General features: G+C 39.0%; 1 protein-coding gene across 1 annotated transcript in view; it reads left to right on the top strand.

Annotated features, from left to right (window-relative positions):
* LOC139735096 (kinesin-like protein KIF14) overlaps positions 1-14,369 on the top strand; it is a 63,514-nt gene extending 49,145 nt beyond the window's left edge. The window contains exons 26-28 of the mRNA XM_071645868.1: positions 9,607-9,866; positions 10,495-10,520; positions 13,972-14,369. Coding sequence (XP_071501969.1) covers positions 9,607-9,866; positions 10,495-10,520; positions 13,972-14,369 — 684 coding nt within the window. The remainder of the gene's footprint in view (positions 1-9,606; positions 9,867-10,494; positions 10,521-13,971) is intronic.
* The last annotated feature ends 5,510 nt before the right edge of the window (positions 14,370-19,879 follow it).

Here is a 19,879-nt window from a genome sequence, read left to right as displayed (position 1 = left end):
AGAGCACGCACTTTAGTGCATGTATGAAAACCTTGAAAATGTGCACCTTGAACTCCCAAGTCCATTGACCCTACCTACCAAAATATCAAAACAAAAATTCCCAGATCACTACCAAAACTTAATCATCTGTTCCTGTGCCATTCTCAACATTACTTGTAAGTTTTATCTAAATCTGTGTAAAACTTTTTTGTTATTCATTGAGTTACTTTGCACACAAACAAACAAGCCAATGCCGATGAAAACATAACCTCCTCCCTTGGTGGAGTTAGTTATAACAAATTGGGCCATAGCAGTATCCACTGATCTTCTGTGTGAGAATGAATAGCATGCTGCTAATTGGGAAATATGGTTGCTAGAGAACAATTAATAATCACCTAGCATTCTGCCTACCCACTACTGAACAGGGACAACTCTTCAAGAGTAGATAATAATTATGTTCATTGTTGGATGCTTTCGGGACCCTTGATGTTCTTTTGTAATTTTCTTTTGTTTCTTTTTGTTTTGCCTATGCTCACCAACTTTTAAACGGTGATTGACCGCAGTTGATAGTGCCTTATACACACAGGCCTGACAATGAATAATGGTCCAACTTTCAAAATTCAAGCCCATCACAATTTTATAATCTAAAGTCTGTCGACTGAATTTACAGCCATCATACTTAATTTCTTTTAAAAAGTAAATATGATTTGTCGTTTTCATTTTGATGTTGGGTCTAGATTAGAGCTCTAAAAGCCCCTTTCTAATCTCCTGATATCCCTAGATATTTTTTTCCCCTAGGTCTGCGTAGTACAAATTGACGTGAAATTCTGCTCTACAGTGTATCGAGAGCCATGCAAATTAGTATGCTTCTTTTCACCAAGGAAATGCGGAATCACAGCGCTTGAAATTGCTCTTTGGACCAGATTTTAAAGGTGCATCATGTAGTGACTCTGTCGACATCACTACAAAGTGGTTCCCTTTTTGATTGGACAATGTGTACACATTAAGCTGCAGGCCGCGCTAATTGGTCCAGCGTTTGCCAGGGGCCGGGTCTGGGTGTGACGTTTTATCGCGCCGGCAGCTGCCGCGCGTGTTCCACGGAGTGACACAAAGTGATGCAAATATGTCAGCCAGCGTCGGTGGTAATGGGAAGAGAGCGGCCGCACAGATGGGAGGGCGACAGAGACTGGAAGAGAAGAGAAGAGTAAATAGAAGGAGAGAGGAGGGGGGGGGGGGGGGGGGGGGGGAGGGGTCACAGGTAATCAAAGCTGAAAGGCAGGTGTGATGATGGTAAAATGGTTTAGGTCAACAGGACAGAAGGTGTGCGGAAAAAAGAAAGTTTGGAACATGACGGACAAAAAAAAATCCAGCTCCCCCCCCCCCCCCCCCCAAACAAAAAGAAAAGAAAAGAAAACAACTTATCAAACAGAGTGAGTAAGTTGTCATGTGGAGGAATGCTACGACTGTAGGCAATACAGAGGAATGCTACGACTGTAGGCAATACAAGAAGTATATTCGCGTCTTTGCCTGAATGAGAGTTTGGGCAAGTTCCAATTTGATTTGGTTGCCCAATAGAATGATTTAGTTTCCCACGTGGCGAGTGGGTATTATGTCGGCTCACAGCCCTTTGGGTGTGCAAAAGGCGGAGAAATGAATATTGAAAAATGAACAACAGAACCATCTATAAAGAGAGATGGAATAAATCCTGTCATAGATAGCATACCACAAGAAAGGCTTCTGAAAAAATATACACGTGCAACATCTTAAAGGCATAATTTACCATTTGCAGATGAAAGAAAAATCCAGCATTAGTACTATAAAATAGTTCGAAAATGTGAGTTAGAGAAAGAAACAATCATTGTAAAAATTTGAATCCGCATATAATCGATGTTAAGTATTGTTGAATACACAAAATGTGAACAATTATAAAAATGTTTCCAGACTAAACTGTATACAGTTATGGTTTATTGAGAAAAATACTGATATCTCCTTGTATTTTAGGTATTATTGCAAAAATTTGTAGGATGTTTCGTGATACAACAGACCTACAGTACACATATGCATCAAATGTGATATCTTGAAAAAATTTAAAATCACTGCTCCCAAAGGTACAGCTGTAAACAGGACCTTTAAAGCAGAAAATGCTGCTGAGAAAAAAATCATAAACCCACCTGATAAGAAGTGAAAGAGGGATGGAATGGGATGGAGAGAGAGGAGGATAGACAGGAGAGATGGTTGAAGGTATGGCTTTAAAGTCTTAAAGGGACTGTACAGTACTGGTTGAGGTAGGGATTCATGTTTTGAACATTTGTAAGTGAGATAATGAAAAGCCTTTTATGAAATATGAAAGAGCAAGTAATTTTAAGAAGGATTCAACATTTATTTGATGAAAATCGGTTTTCAAATGGCTGAGATATCAGAAAAAGTGATAATAATAAAAGGCGACATGCCCCAACTTTATTAGTATCTCTTTGTTTCACCTTGTTTTTGGATATCTCAGCCATTTCAAAACCGATTTTCATCGAATAAACTTTTGATACCCCTTAGAACTGCATGCTCTTTGACATCTCATAGAGTGGTTTCTGAATATCTCACAAAACGTTAAAAGCTAAATCTTCACCTCGACCAGAACTGTACACACCCTTTAATGCAATTCAAATTCAAATTCAAATGAATTTATTAGGAATATACTGCATCGACAGTCATTTCTTTTTGTGTACAAGACAATAGAGCATACAGTGTGTACCCGAACATAAAACTGAGATGTGTACAGATTAAAGAAAAGAATAAGAGAACACGTCATTTGGGAACCACTCGGGATAAAGTGAATCAAATGATCAGACAGAATTATGGCACATGTATTGGGAGTGTAAATGCAGAAGACTGTCGTCAAATTAGCGTCAATTGTGCCATGACTGGAATTCCCAAAGGTGGCTGAGAATCTGTCCAGATAGATTATGCAAATTTTGACTGCGTAAATGTGCATAAAACATAAATTGTATGTATACGTATGCCAACAGACATCTGACAACATTGAACATGCACTGACATGCACATGCTAAATAGTAAGGTGTGCTAATTTTACGCTTGTTTTATTACATGAAATAACTTTAAATGTGGATTTGATTTAGACTAGCTCTGTGAATTCGCACCCATGGGTCTCATTTATTCACGTACAATGTACATGCGTGTACTTTACTACACAGACGACACTAAATGGGACATCTGCAGAGAACAATACGTAAATGGGGATGGTAGAAGATAGCAAAGAAACTCACACTCACAATATACCATCTTGAATGTCTGATTCACGTGTCTTCTTTGTAGAGATAATTAAGGCAGAGACAGAGTAGTGGCAAGAGAGGGAGTGCTTTGGAGCTTTCGTTTCGCTGTAATCTGATCTACCCAAGCTCTTGATTGCTGAGCTGCAAGAAGGTGAAACCATATTTTTTGCATAAGTTTTATCTCTACATGAATCTCCAATCAGCCATCGTGTGGATCAACACCCAAAACTGTTGCACAGGTTCATTTTATCGCTGCAACACTAATTTTACGAGCTCACACGTGTTGCTTTGCCGAGATGGCCACAGTTTTTTCCCTTTTCTCTTTAGTTTCTTTCTTTTCTGGCAAACAAACAAACAATCCTCACCCCACTCTACACATCAAAATGCCGTTGCCGTTATCTCGTCGGACAGATGCGTGGTGCGAAATCTAGACAGTCATCGTTCACCTGTGCCGCAGACTGTCAAGACGCGGCAAACGCAGAATGGCGCAACTGAGCGCCGATCGGGCTTGGAAGGCATGGCAGATAGGTGCAGTCGCTGGCAATTATGTCCCGGGGCCAAACCGTTATCTCGGCAGGATGAGTGCACACAATTTAGATCACTTTTTCCCCCCTTCTGACTTCCTGCCATAGATCGATTTGTCATTAGGTGTTAAAGAGCGTCTTAAACCCATGCAGCATGTTTCTCTTTGGTAGGTTTTTGAATGCTGTGATATTGGAAAAGGTTCAGCACATTAAGTGTCGCCACTAGAAGGCTTTGTGTGTTACAGGTACAAATTTACCTTCTGATTGACGCCTTTGGCATTAAGTAGTGCGTGGAGGGGGCCTTCAGTGCATTTTAATAGTTAGTGAAGCCACTAAGACGAAGTGGTCAGGATTTATGGGAAATTATGCTTTAAAATGCCAGAATGGTTTACTGAACTGTACATTAAAAGGAGCCATTGGTTTCAACGAGATACAGTATTTAGCTTCCACGATACAATTTTTACATGGTAGTGAACAATCTTGTCATAATAACTCAAACCTCATGATTACAGTGGTAATGAGAGTGTACAGTGAGTGACATGTGTACTGTTGACGTGACTGATACTTCAAATCATGATGCACTGTACATGTATGTAGATCGATGTATGCAGCAATTAACCTTTTAATGTGTTTTTGCTCCCTTGTCGAATCAGACAGAACTTTGAATAAAATGCAAGCATTGAATGCATTCATGACCTAAATAATTGAAGGGTCCACAGAATGATTAATTGTCAAACTTCAGTTGCATATTTCACTTTTTTTTTGTCCATTTTTTTTTCAAGAGATACAGTTTTTATAGGTTGTGTGTATGAGAGTGTAGAATGATGTCCTTGTCAGCAATCAAATATATATTCAAGGTATGTCATCATTTAGAATTCCAAAAGAGAAACACACTTTAGAAAGACAGGGTTATCATACAGTATGTACAATGTATCATACAAAATGTATGCTTTTAAAAACATTGTAAACAGGTATTTGTCCTTTCTTCATGGATGTACAATGTATAACAACTGGAAAACATGCAATCTTAGAGAATTTAGGATGCAGTGGGTTAAATTATGAAGATGTTTACCTTTTGTGGATTTTTTCCCCCTGTGGTCTCTCAGCTTCCCACAAGAAAGATCAAGCAGATGAAATAGCCCCTCCCTGAATAGACAGCCCTTAATCAAGCTTTCCTTAATCGAGTTATTCAAACGTGTTTAACCATTCTCTCACCGGTGTTGTGCCGTGGATCGCAAAGTTCCCTCCAAGCGGCAATTAGGCATTTTTCTCCCCCTTTTCCCGGCGCAAAACACTTTTCGACAGCCGCGGCCCCTGCTACTCTCATCAGCATTTCTGGAAAGCCCATTCTCATATGTTCCTCGCCAATCTCCCACATGACGAAATACATGGAAAAACACCATGGCAGCATTTTTCTTGGGGGGAGAGTTTCATATTTTGGGTGAAAGTTCAAGGCACCTCTGAAATTAATTTGCCAGGTTGTTAATTGGACTCTCGGGAGGGATTACTAAGAGGACTTAAGGCACGAGTCAGCACCATCGCATATTCGATATGATCCATTTTGGCCAATCCTCCTGTAGGGATGTGGATTTAGCTTTCTAAACCCAAGGTTTAGATTTGTTGTAGAAGAACTCAGTACATACAATTCGCGTTTCCCTTTCAAGCTACAGTGATTAAGGAGACATTGCATGGCACAAATGTGGGTCTGAGAGAAAAAAAAGAATTGGTGCAAGATGCAAACATACAATTTTTTGGGAACATAACAGCTAAAAGGCATTGTAAACATAGAATTATATAAAAATGCATTTCTGTTGTTGTTGGGTTTTTTTATTGGTGGTGGTGGTGGTGTTTTGACCTATAGCTGGTTCTTTTTATCCACACAGTATGGAAGAATAATGCCAAGTTTTTCTTTTCTTTTTTTGTTTTAACTGAAGAACTACAGTACATTGTAGCTTGCTTCCATACATTCATCAGTCTCCAAAACTAATATTATTATTATGTACACTGCTCGTCTGAATCAGGTTTTAAAAGTATTTTAAAATTGGAAACACGTACATACAAATAATCTACATTTTGTGTACATCTGCAAATCTTTAGAGTAAATCATGCTTGCACACTAGAGGACATTCTCTGTCTTTAGAATGGGGATTCACATGTACGTCTGATTTCTGTCACTACCTTGTTTTAGTATTGAGACCAAAGGCAAAGATACAGTTTGTAGTTAAAAGATACTTAGTTGTGTCTGCCAAACAAAGATGCCCTTCAACACAGTACAGTCAAATAATTTGAAAGAAATTTAAGGGAGGGGGGGGGGGGGGTGCCATAATTGTATGTTAGCATACATGTACAATAAATCAAACTGCATCTGATAATGGCACTAAAACACTAACTAGTGTTTTAGTGCCATTTTCAGATGCAGTTTGATTTATTGTACATGTTTGACATCAAATACTCTCTGCTATCTTCACAAGCATTATGAAGAGACTGAAAGGATTTTGCTACACTAATTAAGCAGAGCAGCAGTTGCAGCCTAGCTGAAATCAGCAGCTATTATTTAGATAAAAATATTGACAGTGATAATGATCGTCACGCGAGGTACACTGTATGGTAGCCACAAGTGGCACAGGTAAAGGCATGATGAGCAAGAAGTAAATACATGGCATATTACATAGGAATATTAATGAAACTTCAAGATTGGGCAACTCCCTCCCTCTCTGAGAGTAATTGAAGCAAGTAAAACTGTTGGACATCTCCAGCGAGTAGCTCCCTCGGGAGGCCTCGTTCAACCAGGGATCCTCCACATCTGATGCATCAAGTTTCTGTTTGTTTGTTTGTTTGTTTGCTTTGTTTATATATTTCTGTAATAACTACGATGCCAACAATACTGTATTCTACACGTGTGTTCCTCTATATTCCTCCAGGATTGGCTAGCTGGACTATTACCCTTACAATGTGCAGCCAAGGGCAGTTACTCTTTTGTTCTAGAAAACAAAAGTTGATGATGTTGGTCTGGATATACACTTGTAAACTAGAACAATGTTAAGAATTTGTATTCTATTCAGTACAATTATCCCCAAATGCAGTCTGGTGACTCCGGGCTGCAGGATAACACACTGTAAACCTGAACATTTCACCATGAAGTTATTACCCGATGTGAACAAACCATTGCTTCCCCTGCTGCGAAAGCTGTGTCCCATCATAGCGGTTCGCTCTCACTAGGACAGGCATTTAGAGGGCCCTCAAACAAAGTGGGACAGAGTCACACCCCTGTATCTAAAAGGCCTAGGAACCAAGCACTCTTCATTAGAGCCGGTGAAATACGGCTTGCAGAGTCATAAGACGCATTGATATGACGAGAGAACATAAATTATATTTCGGGCCATACTTGTCATGATGTCATGTAGTGGTTTGTGTCTAGTCTTGAGGATGTTTCAAATGTGTCAAATATACATGTATGTCACAGAGATATTGCTTTTTACAATGTACTTGCGTTGTTGTGTGTGTGTTTGTGTGTGTGTGTGTGTGTGTGTGTGTCATTTCTCTTATAAAAACAGGGTATGATTTGGTAAAAAGAATCAAATATATCGTATTGTATGTTTGAAAAATGATTTAGCAGCACAAGAAAGAAGAATACAGAACTGCTTTCTTTTTTTTGTTGAAGGATGTATTAATTTTATTGTTAATATGGATTTTATATTGAATGAAGCTCAAATAAAGAATATCATAAAACAAAAAAATCCTATGTGAAGATACATGTACCTGGTAATTGGGTCTTTCATGATGAGGAGGGTGAATGTTGGATGGGAAAAGAACCCTCAGTATCTCCCTTTCTGGCATTGTTATTGTTGTTGTTTGCCAATGTTAAAAATAGCTTCTTTTTTTTTTTAAAGCTCACCATTCAGGAACCATATCCTTATAATTCTCCAGAAAGAGGCAAAAAAAGTGAAGAAATCACTTTAACATTTTTTTTTTTTTAAACAAACAACTTCTCCGTTATTTTACTGACAACAGAAGGGGGTGGGATGGGTAGATGCTCTGACACTTCTGAGCACCACTTATTAGGCAAGAGAGTATCTCTAGGACCACAATGTGAACAATATGGCTATTGACATACCGCATGTCCCTAAAAAATTACAACAGTACCCTCCACAATGAAACTTTAAAAGATACTGAATCAAACCAAATACAATTTCAGGGTATGAAACTAAGAACTTTACTACCCACATCTTACAGAAAACCCCATCCGATTTGCTTCAGTGGTCAAAGAGAAATGAGGAGTTTTGTCGAGCATGTCAGGAATCCCTTCCCTCCAAGTCCTGTCCATTGTGTTCACACATTTTACAGTTGCAAAAGCATCCAAGCGCTAAACTTGGAAGAATCAGACCCATGGCATGCTTTATTTTACATTATTTGATAAGAAAATTCTTTTCTTACGTACCTTCTGCTGTGTAATTCCTAACATGTTACTTGTACAGTATGTATCTTTACATTTTACCAGCTGCGTGTATACTGTGTGTTAGACCGCGTTTACAGTGCGAGGCTCGGCCGCGGCTCGGCCATGGCCCAGCCCACCTTCATTTCAGTGTAAACGCGCAAAAGGCCAAATGCGAGGCCAAAATTGGCCTCGCATTTGGCCTCGCTCTGGAGGTGGTCTCGGCCGCGGCCGAGCCCGGCCTTTTCTCAGTGTAAACGCAAACTGGGCCAAATGCGCTGGGCCAAAAGTCTGGCTTGCATACCCTCTGCCTGTACTATTTCACTATTCAGGATATTAACCCCCTAAACGTCGAAAACTAGTATAGTTTAAAGTGGTTTTGTCCTGCAAAGGATTTTTTCCATCGGCAAAGGCCTTTGTCCGAACGGCGACTTCGTCGCCACAGAATTCAGTTGGCAAAGGGTCTGAAAACCAGACAATACCAAATTGTGTTTGGTTACAAGCAGAGTGCCACTACGACAAAATATTGAAAGGTTTTAAGCGCGGCCGAGACCAGCAGTGTAAACGGACAAAATTGCGAGGCTCGGCCGTGCAATTGAGGCCGGGCTCGGCCACGGCCAAGCTGCGGCCGAGCCCGGCCCCGCACTGTAAACGGGGTCTTATATTATCTTTACATCATCTTTGCATGCATCTTTCAGTTGAAGTTATAATTTACCAAGAAGGTTAAATTTATTTGTTTCTTCATCATGACTTGAAATCATTGTTATTTCATTAGAGTACTGTAATATCTACTTGTATGAATGGTTATGATTGTAAACATGTAAATGTGCAATTCAGCCTTTGGCTGCCAGACAAGATTTGGGGGGGGGGGGAAATGTATTGAGTTGAATTAAATTGACTTGAATTTGTAAGCCAGTTCGGGGTTCCAGTTTGCGCACGAGCAGAAAAAGGTCATATGTACTGAGAGACAGGTTGGTTTTTAAATTCACTGAGATTTCAAGCAGCAGTGATGCAATTATTCATGTAATCCTTATTAATGGTGCCTGCTCAGTACATCCACCTGACAGCAAGCCTGGCATTTGGCAATGTTAACAGAAAAACATTGTTGATGCATTCAATACAGCACAATGAAATAGATGCTTCCCAAAGTGTTGATTGACTGACCATTCTGGTCACTTGATTCTAGGCAGGTTCATTCTTTGTTTGGATACAAGTTCCATAAATCGCTATGTTGGGCAAACTGATGCATTATGTCGCTCTGAATCGAGTGAAGTGCCTAACAAACTGAGAAAAATGAAAGGTCATTTGTACCCATGTGCACATGAGCTATAAAATTCCGAACTGGCTTTAAATATTGAGCTTTCCTTCTTTCTCCTCTCGTCCCCAGGAGATCAAGAGGCCCATTGAGCTGGTCCTCTCCCTCTCCACCTCGGCCAAGATCCTCCTACACAAGTGCCAGGAGGCTCAGCTGGAGCTGGCCGGGACCCAGGGGGACACCCAGGGGGGCACCCAGGGGGACAGGCCCGGTCGGTACTTTGGCCAGAGCTACGCCCGGAGCCTGGGCCTGTCGGGTGAGGTCCAGGAACTGAGGGGCCAACTCAAGGAGCTCCACCACTGTCTGGTCAGCGGATGGAAAGGTGGGGACGAGCATCTGGAAGAAATTTTAAAGGGACAATTCCAGACCTTTTATAAATTGGAGTGAAACAAAAGAGCAAATTTTGACATGCACAGTCATCAATAGTAAACATTTGATCAAAATCAAATACAAGATTAAAGCAGCCTCAAATCACTTGTAAAATTTTGCTAATTTTCGTCAAACTGTTGTTGAACATGAGTGAGCTGATGATGTCTTCATCTGACTGTTTTCCTTCAATTGTGTAAAAAAACTGGCAAAAGTTCAATTTTTCTGCTATAAAAGTGTAAAGCATTTATATCATTATTCCTTGCTGTAAAACATGATATATTCCTGCATGAATTTTTCGCGAATTGGAGCCGACAGCCTTTTTCGTGGCGTGAAATTTTCGCGAAGTGCCACTGGCGTTCAATGCACATAGTGTAAACAAGGACTTTCGTGTGCATTTTAATTTCGCGAATCTTGGCGCTCGCGAAATTCGCGAAATTAAAGTGCACGCGAAAATTCCTCGTTTTACAGTAACTTGGAAATAATTTCATCAGTCCTTTATGATCAAGGATGTGAGACTGGGGCACAATTGCCTTTTGACACAGAAACTGGATATTTCAAGATTTATAAAAAGCTATACAACAATTTGTGAAGCAATAACATCATTAGCTCACTCATTGGCATATTCATCATGTATCAAATATTCAAGAACTGTTATAAATGTGAAATTTCAAGAAACTTCAAAATTTCATTACTTCCCTAATTTTTATCCAATTTTGATCAAATTTTCACTGTTGCACTTATCAAATCTTGCTCTTTTCTTTCAGATTAACTATTAACACATTCAGCATTGCCCTTTAAGTGTTTGTTTTCATGTGACTCACATTCTTACTTTCTTATTCACTTGGTCATTATCTGTCTGTATGTGTGTATCTTGTATTAATCTGTCTGTCCCCTCAATTTATCTACAGCTGTATGTATCTCCCTGCCCATCTATCCATCTTTCTGATCTTTCTGTAATGCTCTGTTAGTTTTCTTGTCAGCCTGATTTCATTGTGATATACACTTTGTAGCAAGTCTTACTGTAGAATCTGACTTTATCTGTGCACAGATGCTAATTAGTCTAAAAGCCGCTGTAATCATTTAGGAAGGGGGAGTGGATTACATATCAATCTTTATAAACACATTCCAACACAAAACAGCAATTTTGAAACAGTCAGTCATTGAAGTGCATTTTCAAAAACCTCTTTATTCTGTTTTATCAGCTTTTTCTCTAGATTAGAGCCAATGTGAATATGATATATAACTGCACTTTGAGATTCCAAACTGCAGTGTACAGTATGTTGTTTCACCATGAAATTTGCCAGACATTAATACACCTTGTAGATGACATGGTTTCATTCAGTATTGTTTTTCAAGCCTGCCCAGCATTCCTACATGTATCCTCATTGCAAAATCACACTTTGAAATAGATTCTACATGACAGTCATTGAAATGCTTGACAATTTTTTTAAAACAGAAAATTGGATGTGAAGTGGCATACTTTTCTGTTGATTTTTTACTCCAAGGCCATCACTGCACGTAGCTTGGGCAATATTAGAAGTAACTACGTGTAAACCATTGGTTACTTTACACTATTGTTATGTCAGTTAGATAGGCTGTTACCAGTAGTGATAAATGCGAGTGGTGATGTGTAGTTATGAATGAGAGCAAGATATTCGTCCTATGAGCACGGTATGCCAGAGTGTCGCTTTTGAGCATGTACGCACGTGGGTAGCAATCATGACATGAGCCTTGTAAACATTCCTATCCCACACTCCTCATCATGTGTTGGTTGCGCTGGCATTGTCATTTCATCTCTCCCACTCACATTTCCCGCTCTTGCGTCAACGCCAGCCTTTGCTCCTTTCGGGCCGTGCAACTCAGTAACACCGCAGTCGTCCTCTCCCCACCCCCCCCCCCCCCCACCACCCTTTTCCTCCTCAGCATCACCACATGCAAACCCAGCACCGTGACGTACGGGGTGTTCCGCCCTCCTCGCCGAGACCCTTTGGTAAACCCTTTGGCGACCAGCCCTGCCGCCAGACGTCATTTTGCCCCGTGTCAATCAATGTCGGGGGTTTGAATCGCAGACGAGAGCTATTAGTGGCATCTCAGCAGCCATTCATCCCACTAAGATCAAGCTGTCTGTCACGACGAGCTCGCTAAATCCTTCAGGGAAAAAAAAGGCAGCTAGCTATACCTCGTCTTCACCTCTACTTCTCTTCCTTTCTATCTCTCTCTACAACAACTACTACTACTTCTACTACTACTCCTACTACTACTACTACTACTACTACTACTACTACTACTACTGTACTACTATTATCTCTCTCTAATTATGCATTATAGCAGTTGCACTACGTAAAAATGATGTGATGTAAAGCGCTATGAAACAACTATAAAATACCTTGTGAGAGTGCTATACAGGGAAAAATTTTCCAACTCAAATTTGTTTAGCAATTTCAGCTGATGAACAATATTTCACATGGTATCCTGTACATTTCTATGGAAGAAAACTGCTACACAAAAGATAGTTTGTGTAGCAGTGGTGTAAAAGTGCCTAGCAAATTGCGATGCGATACCAGGAAAATTATTCCCTGCTATAGATGCAAATGTTATTATTCTGCTGTATTGTATTTTGTATTTTATTGTATTGTATTGTATTTGTATTAAAAGATATTATATTATTTTCTCATTCTCTTACGTATCCATGAGCACTTTTCTTCCTACAAGTTGTAACTCAAGCAACTCTGTATCTGATGTTATATGTATTTTTTCCGTCTTTATCTTTATCTTTATTTTATGTACATGTATACCTGTTTTACATCTCCACCACTATCTCCCATTCCTAACGTAAGCATCTCTTTCTCATGTTCTCCTCTGTTCTTTCTTTCTTTCCCTCTCTCTGTTACTTATCAGAATTGATCTGTTCAAGATTTGCCCAAATACATAATAGGGCTAGTGACACAGTAATTTTGATTGGTTCATTAACTTTGAGATATTATGAATACATGTTTGTAAATACATAATGCCATCAAAAGTGGCGTTCAATGTCTGTTCTTCTTACGACTGTAATTCATACGGCTCTTCTTGTAATATCAATCTTGATAGATAAAAATCTAAATAAATAGAAACCTTGTAGGTAGTAGCTAATGAATATCAAATTCACAGAATTCAGAATGCACAAAATATTTACGTCAGTACCAGCTGAGGAGTCAATATGAAAAAAGTATTCTTTAGTTTCTGTATGGTGCTACAGTATGATTTGTGGTACTTTCAGGAATTTTGTGAGTCCTCTGATTTTCACAATTTAGTGTTGTTAGTATACATGTGTCTTCTCTGAGGTAAGAAATCACTAACTTTTCTCTTGAAAAGGAATAACACTTATTTCTCAAAACATCACTGTGTTTCTCGAACATGAAGTCAGCCAATCGCAAATTTGTCTGGTGTCCGAATTTGCAAAATATTACAAGCGCTTGTGAAATACAAAGTGAATAGCATACTCAATACCAAGGGGAAGAGAATTTGTATGTAGAGATTTTATTTGGTCTTGATCATCGAAGGTAGGAGGTTGTAACAAATTTAGGACTCTGGCCACACATTTTTATTGTGGTCTGTTTAACAACACAACTTGGTGAGTATTGATGAATGCATCCTGTTGTTGTAGTTCCGCTGTAAACACCAATGAAAAAAGTGTAATCTCACCTGCTGTGGAGAAAACACATTCGAAAACCTTTACAATAGATATTTACAATATCAAGTTAAGTGCTATATATATTTTTTTTTTCATTTCATTCATTATTCATTGCACTATATGAAAATCTCTTTTTTTCAAAGTGATTTTATTTCTGTCAACATTTTAGAAAGTACCTTTTAGGAAAGGTTTTTGGATATTTGGAATTTTATTGATTACCAACAGCGGAATGCAGAGGCTGCAAATGTTGGTGTACTTAGATTTGTTTATCTCAGTCCAAAGATGTGTAGCCAGCATCAACTCCTACACAACACATCTGTCTTTCTCCATCCTAGCCCACGCTGATGATTGTACCAACGCCGCTGTTAAATCATCACTTTGTGTTTGTATCGCAGGTTCCGACTTTGATCCTCTGAGTCTCCGCCTCCCCACTGAGGCCCTCCTGGCAGTGGCCAATCGCCTACCGCGAGCTGCCTCCACCCTGGAACTGCTGGGTAGCCATGGCAACGGATCCACCCTCTCCGATCTGTCCACAGCCTCCTCCGCGGACGGCTCGTGCCGCCCGACGGACCTCGTCCGCCTGGCCAGCCGACAGCTGGTCACCCACCTGAGGGCGCTGCAGGACTACGTGCGGGTCACCGTCAGGAGGTCGAGGGTCGCGACTGACGACTCAAGCACGTTGCCACGGCGAGGCAAGCATGTACGCTTTGCTGAGCATCTCAACAAGAAAGCTTTTATCTACAAGTATTCAAGTACATCGTCAGACACAGACTCCAGCTCAGTCTCCAACTAGGCGTGGTCTACAATGTACGACCACACCCAGTGACTGCACCCCTTTGTCATCAGTCTTCCAAGGAGTATCTATATCATGATGCACCAGAGACAAGGGATCCCCTGCAGGTTTGCAGACTAAGTGTATCTGCCTCAACATGATGCAATTCTGGTTGAATTTTGATTGGTCTTGGAAGTGCATTTCTGCTGCAGCAGAAGTTTGAAATAACTCCTCATGACTTTGAGGTGTATATGACCCAATAACTTGTTTCCAAATAAGCGTAAAGTTCATCGTTTGATTGGTCTAAACCTAATTGTGCTCTAGTCTGATCTGCAAGATCAGTGATGCACAAAGTGCCTTTAATAGCAGAGGCAGCAACATTGTATGACTGCATGTTGCTAATTCCAAACACACACACACACGCACACTCTGCCTTGAAAGCTGCTGTCCTTTGAGCAAAATATAATATATAAAAATATAAAATATAAAATATAAACATGACTTGTGATAATAGCCTCGAGCTGTAGCCTATTGTTACCTAAATTCACGGCTACACTTTGACATGATGTTCACACCATACACTGTGTGTATCTGAAAGGCGACAAATAAAGGGAGAATTTGACAGAGACCAAGGTAGTTGGTCCTCCAAAAGTAATGATAGCTCACTGCCACATCATTAAGCACTGCTGTCCCACCGACGGCAAAATATGGTGTATTTCAGATATTTGACTTCATGGATTGCCATGGCAACTGGTGCAAAGCTAATGACTTCATTGTTTTTAATATCCTCCAAAGACTGATCTTTTTGGTCACAATCAAAACCAAGTATTAGACCCCAAAGACTAAATATTACACATAAAATGTATTTATGCATCTGTTTTTCTTTTATTATACGGTGTGAAAATGATTATCTACAGATAGATATGAACTTATGTAAAAAATGAATAAACAAGATAAATAAGAGCACCTTAGCAAAGATTTAGACTTTGTGTAGGGTAATGTAATGTATTGACAATGGTTTGTAAAAAGTTAAAGCTTGCTCTTTATTTGGTGTAAATATCTAGTAATGTGTACATATTGATGCAGCGAAGGAGTTGGTGTTTGGTGTCAGGTGTAGGTTATCAGAGTTCAGAGATATGGAAGGTCTTCATTATAATCATCATTACTTTAATTTGGTACAACAGACTCAGTTATTTTGCCACATATTAGGCCAAGTGGTGTGTCGGGACTTGGAAGAACAAATATATGCAAAGGACGGTGTCTTCGTACAAACAATAAAGTACACTTGATATATTCATTGATCTCATATGCATGTACAATATTGTAAATACTGTAAAACTCAGTGGTGCAGATTTATACCATAAGTTATCACTAGCTAGTGACTGGGAGGTTCACATAGAAAGGGATGTCATATGTACATTGCTTATATAGTTGCATATATACCAAGTTTATTTGGGTCATCCAGTGTTGCCGCTTCAGGAATGCAGAAAGTCATTGGGACTCAGTCGCTACTTAAGTTCTTTTATCATGGACGTTATAGCCACAGAAGGGCATTATTGCTGTATAATGTATCAGTTAAGAAGTTGAGACCTTTTGATCTTCCATGAATAATGAAATGTGACATTTGTGACATGCTGATATTTCATTTAGATGCATTTGCCAAATATAGAGGCAGCAAGGCTTTAAATGCATTTCGAACAAGCTTTTTAATTCTATCCACCCTTTCTTCGTAGTGTTCAACGTTCATCGGACATCTACAGGATCATATCAGTTCTTTAAAGAAAGTTTGCCCTGTTTCGTACTTTTTCTAATTCCTGCTCTACATCACTTCTCCAGTGATTACATTTATACCTTACTAGCCTTTTGTATTTTCAAAAACAGTTCTGTAGCATCAGATTAGACTCTATTGTATTCATGTGGCAGTGTAGGTATTTAACAGAAAGAAACTAAATAATGTGTAGCATAGCAAAAGTCATGGATTGAAACATCAGCTTTAATAATAAACACATCATAGTTACCATTTGTGTTTTGCTGAATGAGATGCAAAATTGCCCGTAAGCAAAGAAATCTGAAATTTTCAAGGAAAACTGACTTTACAGTAGTGGTATAAAGACCCAACAAAGGGTCAGGGGTCAAACATGGCAAGCAATCAATGGCACAGCTTAACACGATATATGATGATTAAAACAAATATATATATAACAATTCTAGGACAAGTTCAGCAGTATGCTGTACAATTGGTCAAGGGTTATAAAAAATGAACACAGTTTTGATGTTAGGGGTCAAAGGTCATAGTATGGGTCAGTTTGGGTCACAAAGGCAGGCTAAAGACTCACTGATGTCCATAGGGATGTGATCAGTTGACACAGGCCTGAGTGACCATTTTGAGTCCAGTAAATATTGGAATGGCAGTTGAAAAAAAAAAAAGATGTAAAAGATGTGATAGATTATTGTGACTGTTGTCCTCATTCAGTGGTAGTCTTGAGTACTACCCCTTTTATGTCCCATTGAAAAACCAATCACTTGGTATTGTATACTATATAGTTGATTGCATGCACAATATACAGTATAAAAGCCTTCATTGCAAGACAAGATATTGTGATTACTGAAGATATGGAACGCAAGCCCTCACTGCAGTGTGGATCAGAAAATTTGACTGTGACTTTTTCTAGATTATGGTGGTATTTTGTGTTGCATACAAATTATCACATGACTTGTAAGATAGAGGAAAATAGTTAATATCAGCAATGGATATTATGTGGTAATACTCTGAATTTCAAGCTGCTTGTAATGGATAATGACTAATGAGGTATACAATGTAGACTACATCTTCAATTATAACTCTTGCCCTTCAAAACGTCAGGAAAAGATGAGATTTGTGGGAAATTCTCTTTTCAATTCAACTAACAGCATTTGGGGAAAGCAAATATTTATACAACAATTTTTCTTTATTGCAGTATTATACAAAAAAAAAACCTTAATACACATACATGTAGTAAACTTGATTTGTTTACCCCACAATGATTGAAAATTGATATTGAAAAGATAAGGTTCAGAGGATTATATTCCATCATTTTATGCTCACTTAACAATTCTTAGTCACCGTGGACATATAAATAATGTAATTCACATTGGTCTATGACATGCAAATTATTTGAGTTGTAGGTAATGCTATTGAGTAGCATGCACAAGAACTGGTTACATATGTAATTTGGTTTTCCTCCCATGCAGTTTCTCAAACTGAATTACAGATTTGTTGTCTAGGGCAAAGAGACTAGCACGTTACAGAAACAAAATCGCATGGCCCAGTTTTCAACAAATTCTTAGAAACAGGATAACTTAGCACTGGTCTGCTACTACCTACGCTAGACAGCAGATAACCAGATGAAGCAAAATCCCCCCCCCCCCAACCCCCGAAAGAAAAAGACTCGTAGTCATCCAAAGAGCGTACACATATATTTTACGTAAGTAAGACGTGAACAGAAGTCCACATTTGAAATCTAAGAATATTGCTTTTTAAAAATATATTGTAGCCAAACAAAATATTGAATTATCAAATATTATCACGTCACTCAGAGTTCTAGTCAAGTTCAACCTCTGACGTCTATTCTTCTGTTGATACTTTTTCTCTTTGTACAATTAAGACCCCTTTCTTATGAAAAGAAAAATATGGATACTTAATTGAATTTGACAAACATTAGTTAGTCCTATTGTGTAATTGACAACTGGGTTTATATATAGATTTGGTCGATTAGATTAAAAACCACTCCGCTGAAATAAGACATCCAGAAATATTTTTCAGTTTAAGTGGGTTAATTTGGTATGAAAGAGGGCTGCCATCTTGAATCTAAAGATAGATTTTGATCGGTATTTGACAACTCTCATATCACTGAGATGGCTGTTAACCCGTTGAGGATGGTCTGATTTTGCTACAACACGCATTTCCCATAGACAGTTGTCAGAGTATACTGGGGACTCGTCCTCAACAGGTTAAAGAGATTTCCCCCGATCGCAGCGTTCCGGTGTGTTTGTGAGAACTGGGCCATGTCCACGGCATCAGCACAGGATTAGAACTGTGGGATTGGATTGCAATCGTCCAATTACCCCGGCTTGAGATTCCCAGCCGGGGACCCGTAATGAGTCGTAGTGAATGATGGGCCGCGAGTGATTGGCCGTTGGTGAGCAACCTACCCCCCATTGGATGTAATCCACTGCTGTGGTCAGCCAACTGACCACACAGATTCAGCAATCAAATGCATTGGATACCTTATGATACAAGTCCTGTATACAGATCTAGGATATATTTCTTCTCATCTTCTTCCCAACATCAATACCTTGTTAATCAGCCCTGCCCTTTTAAAAGCAAGATTATCAACATTTATTTTTAACTGTTGCGATTTGAGAGTAGATAGATTTTTTCTTCCTTTGTTTGTTTGTTTGTTGTGTGTGTGTTTTTTTTTTGGGGGGGGGGGGGGGGGTGTTCAAAAGTGTGCTTATCTTTCACAGTTTAAGTGTAGTGTAGTTTGTGGCCACAGACTAATACATTAGACGTAACACCAAACATCTCATCAGGTTTACCATAATTATTATTGACTGCATTAATGTCACTGTATAGAATTCTACTCTTTGTTAGTTTGTTGAAATTCAGCAATCATCTAGTGACATAGGACTTATGTTCACATTTCGTAGCTAGCTAGACAGCCATAATGCTGTTATGGTTAATATTGCTTAGATCCCTGTACAGCGTACATGTTTCATTGACCATTCTTCTGGTGTTTTCAATTATCAAATTACAACGTATATGCCAAATCCTTCAGGAATGGATTTTTCAGTGACAAACTGCGTGATACACATAGTTGTAAGAGCAGGACAATGGTGTACCCAGCTGACATTTTGACATTGCACAATAACACACCAGAAATCAAAGGGCCCTGGTAGACAAGCAACTTTCCATGTTTCTGTTGAAATCACGATAGGCTCATATGTATAAAAAAGAAAAAGAATTGTATTTCCTCTGGTATTAGACATCCAACCCCTTCATTTCTTATATTTCGTGGGTTTTTCATGAATACTCTGAGAAAATGCCAGCTGCTTATGCATGCCATAGATTAACAAATCTGTATAGCTCTTGCACAATAATTGATATACTGTATATGTTAAAGACAGATCTCCATTGATATCATAATTAGGATGCAGTAATTGTTGATGACCACCCATGAACTCCAGTGCCAGAAAACGAAAACAAAACAAAACAAAACAGAAATTTTGATGAACACTTGATGCCTTACTGTCTATGTTTGTATATATTTGTATTGTACATATGATAAAAATGTATTAAGTACCTTGATACAATATGAAGACATCATTCATGAAGTTCTTCAAGAATTATTGGTCTAGCATGCCTAACACAACTGCATTAAGATTCCATTGAAGCAGTCACAAATCTAATGATGAAGAGTTGGCAGTAAGTCATCTTTCAAATGTTTCCTTGAGTGTCCTAAAATATGATACTGTAATGCAGTGATAAGCCA

The sequence above is a fragment of the Diadema antillarum genome, unplaced genomic scaffold, assembly GCF_040938485.1.
Source record: "Diadema antillarum isolate AM-2024a unplaced genomic scaffold, OU_Dant_1.0 seq00000563_RagTag, whole genome shotgun sequence".
NCBI lineage: Eukaryota > Metazoa > Echinodermata > Echinoidea > Diadematoida > Diadematidae > Diadema > Diadema antillarum.
This window is presented reverse-complemented; position numbering and strand designations above follow the sequence as displayed.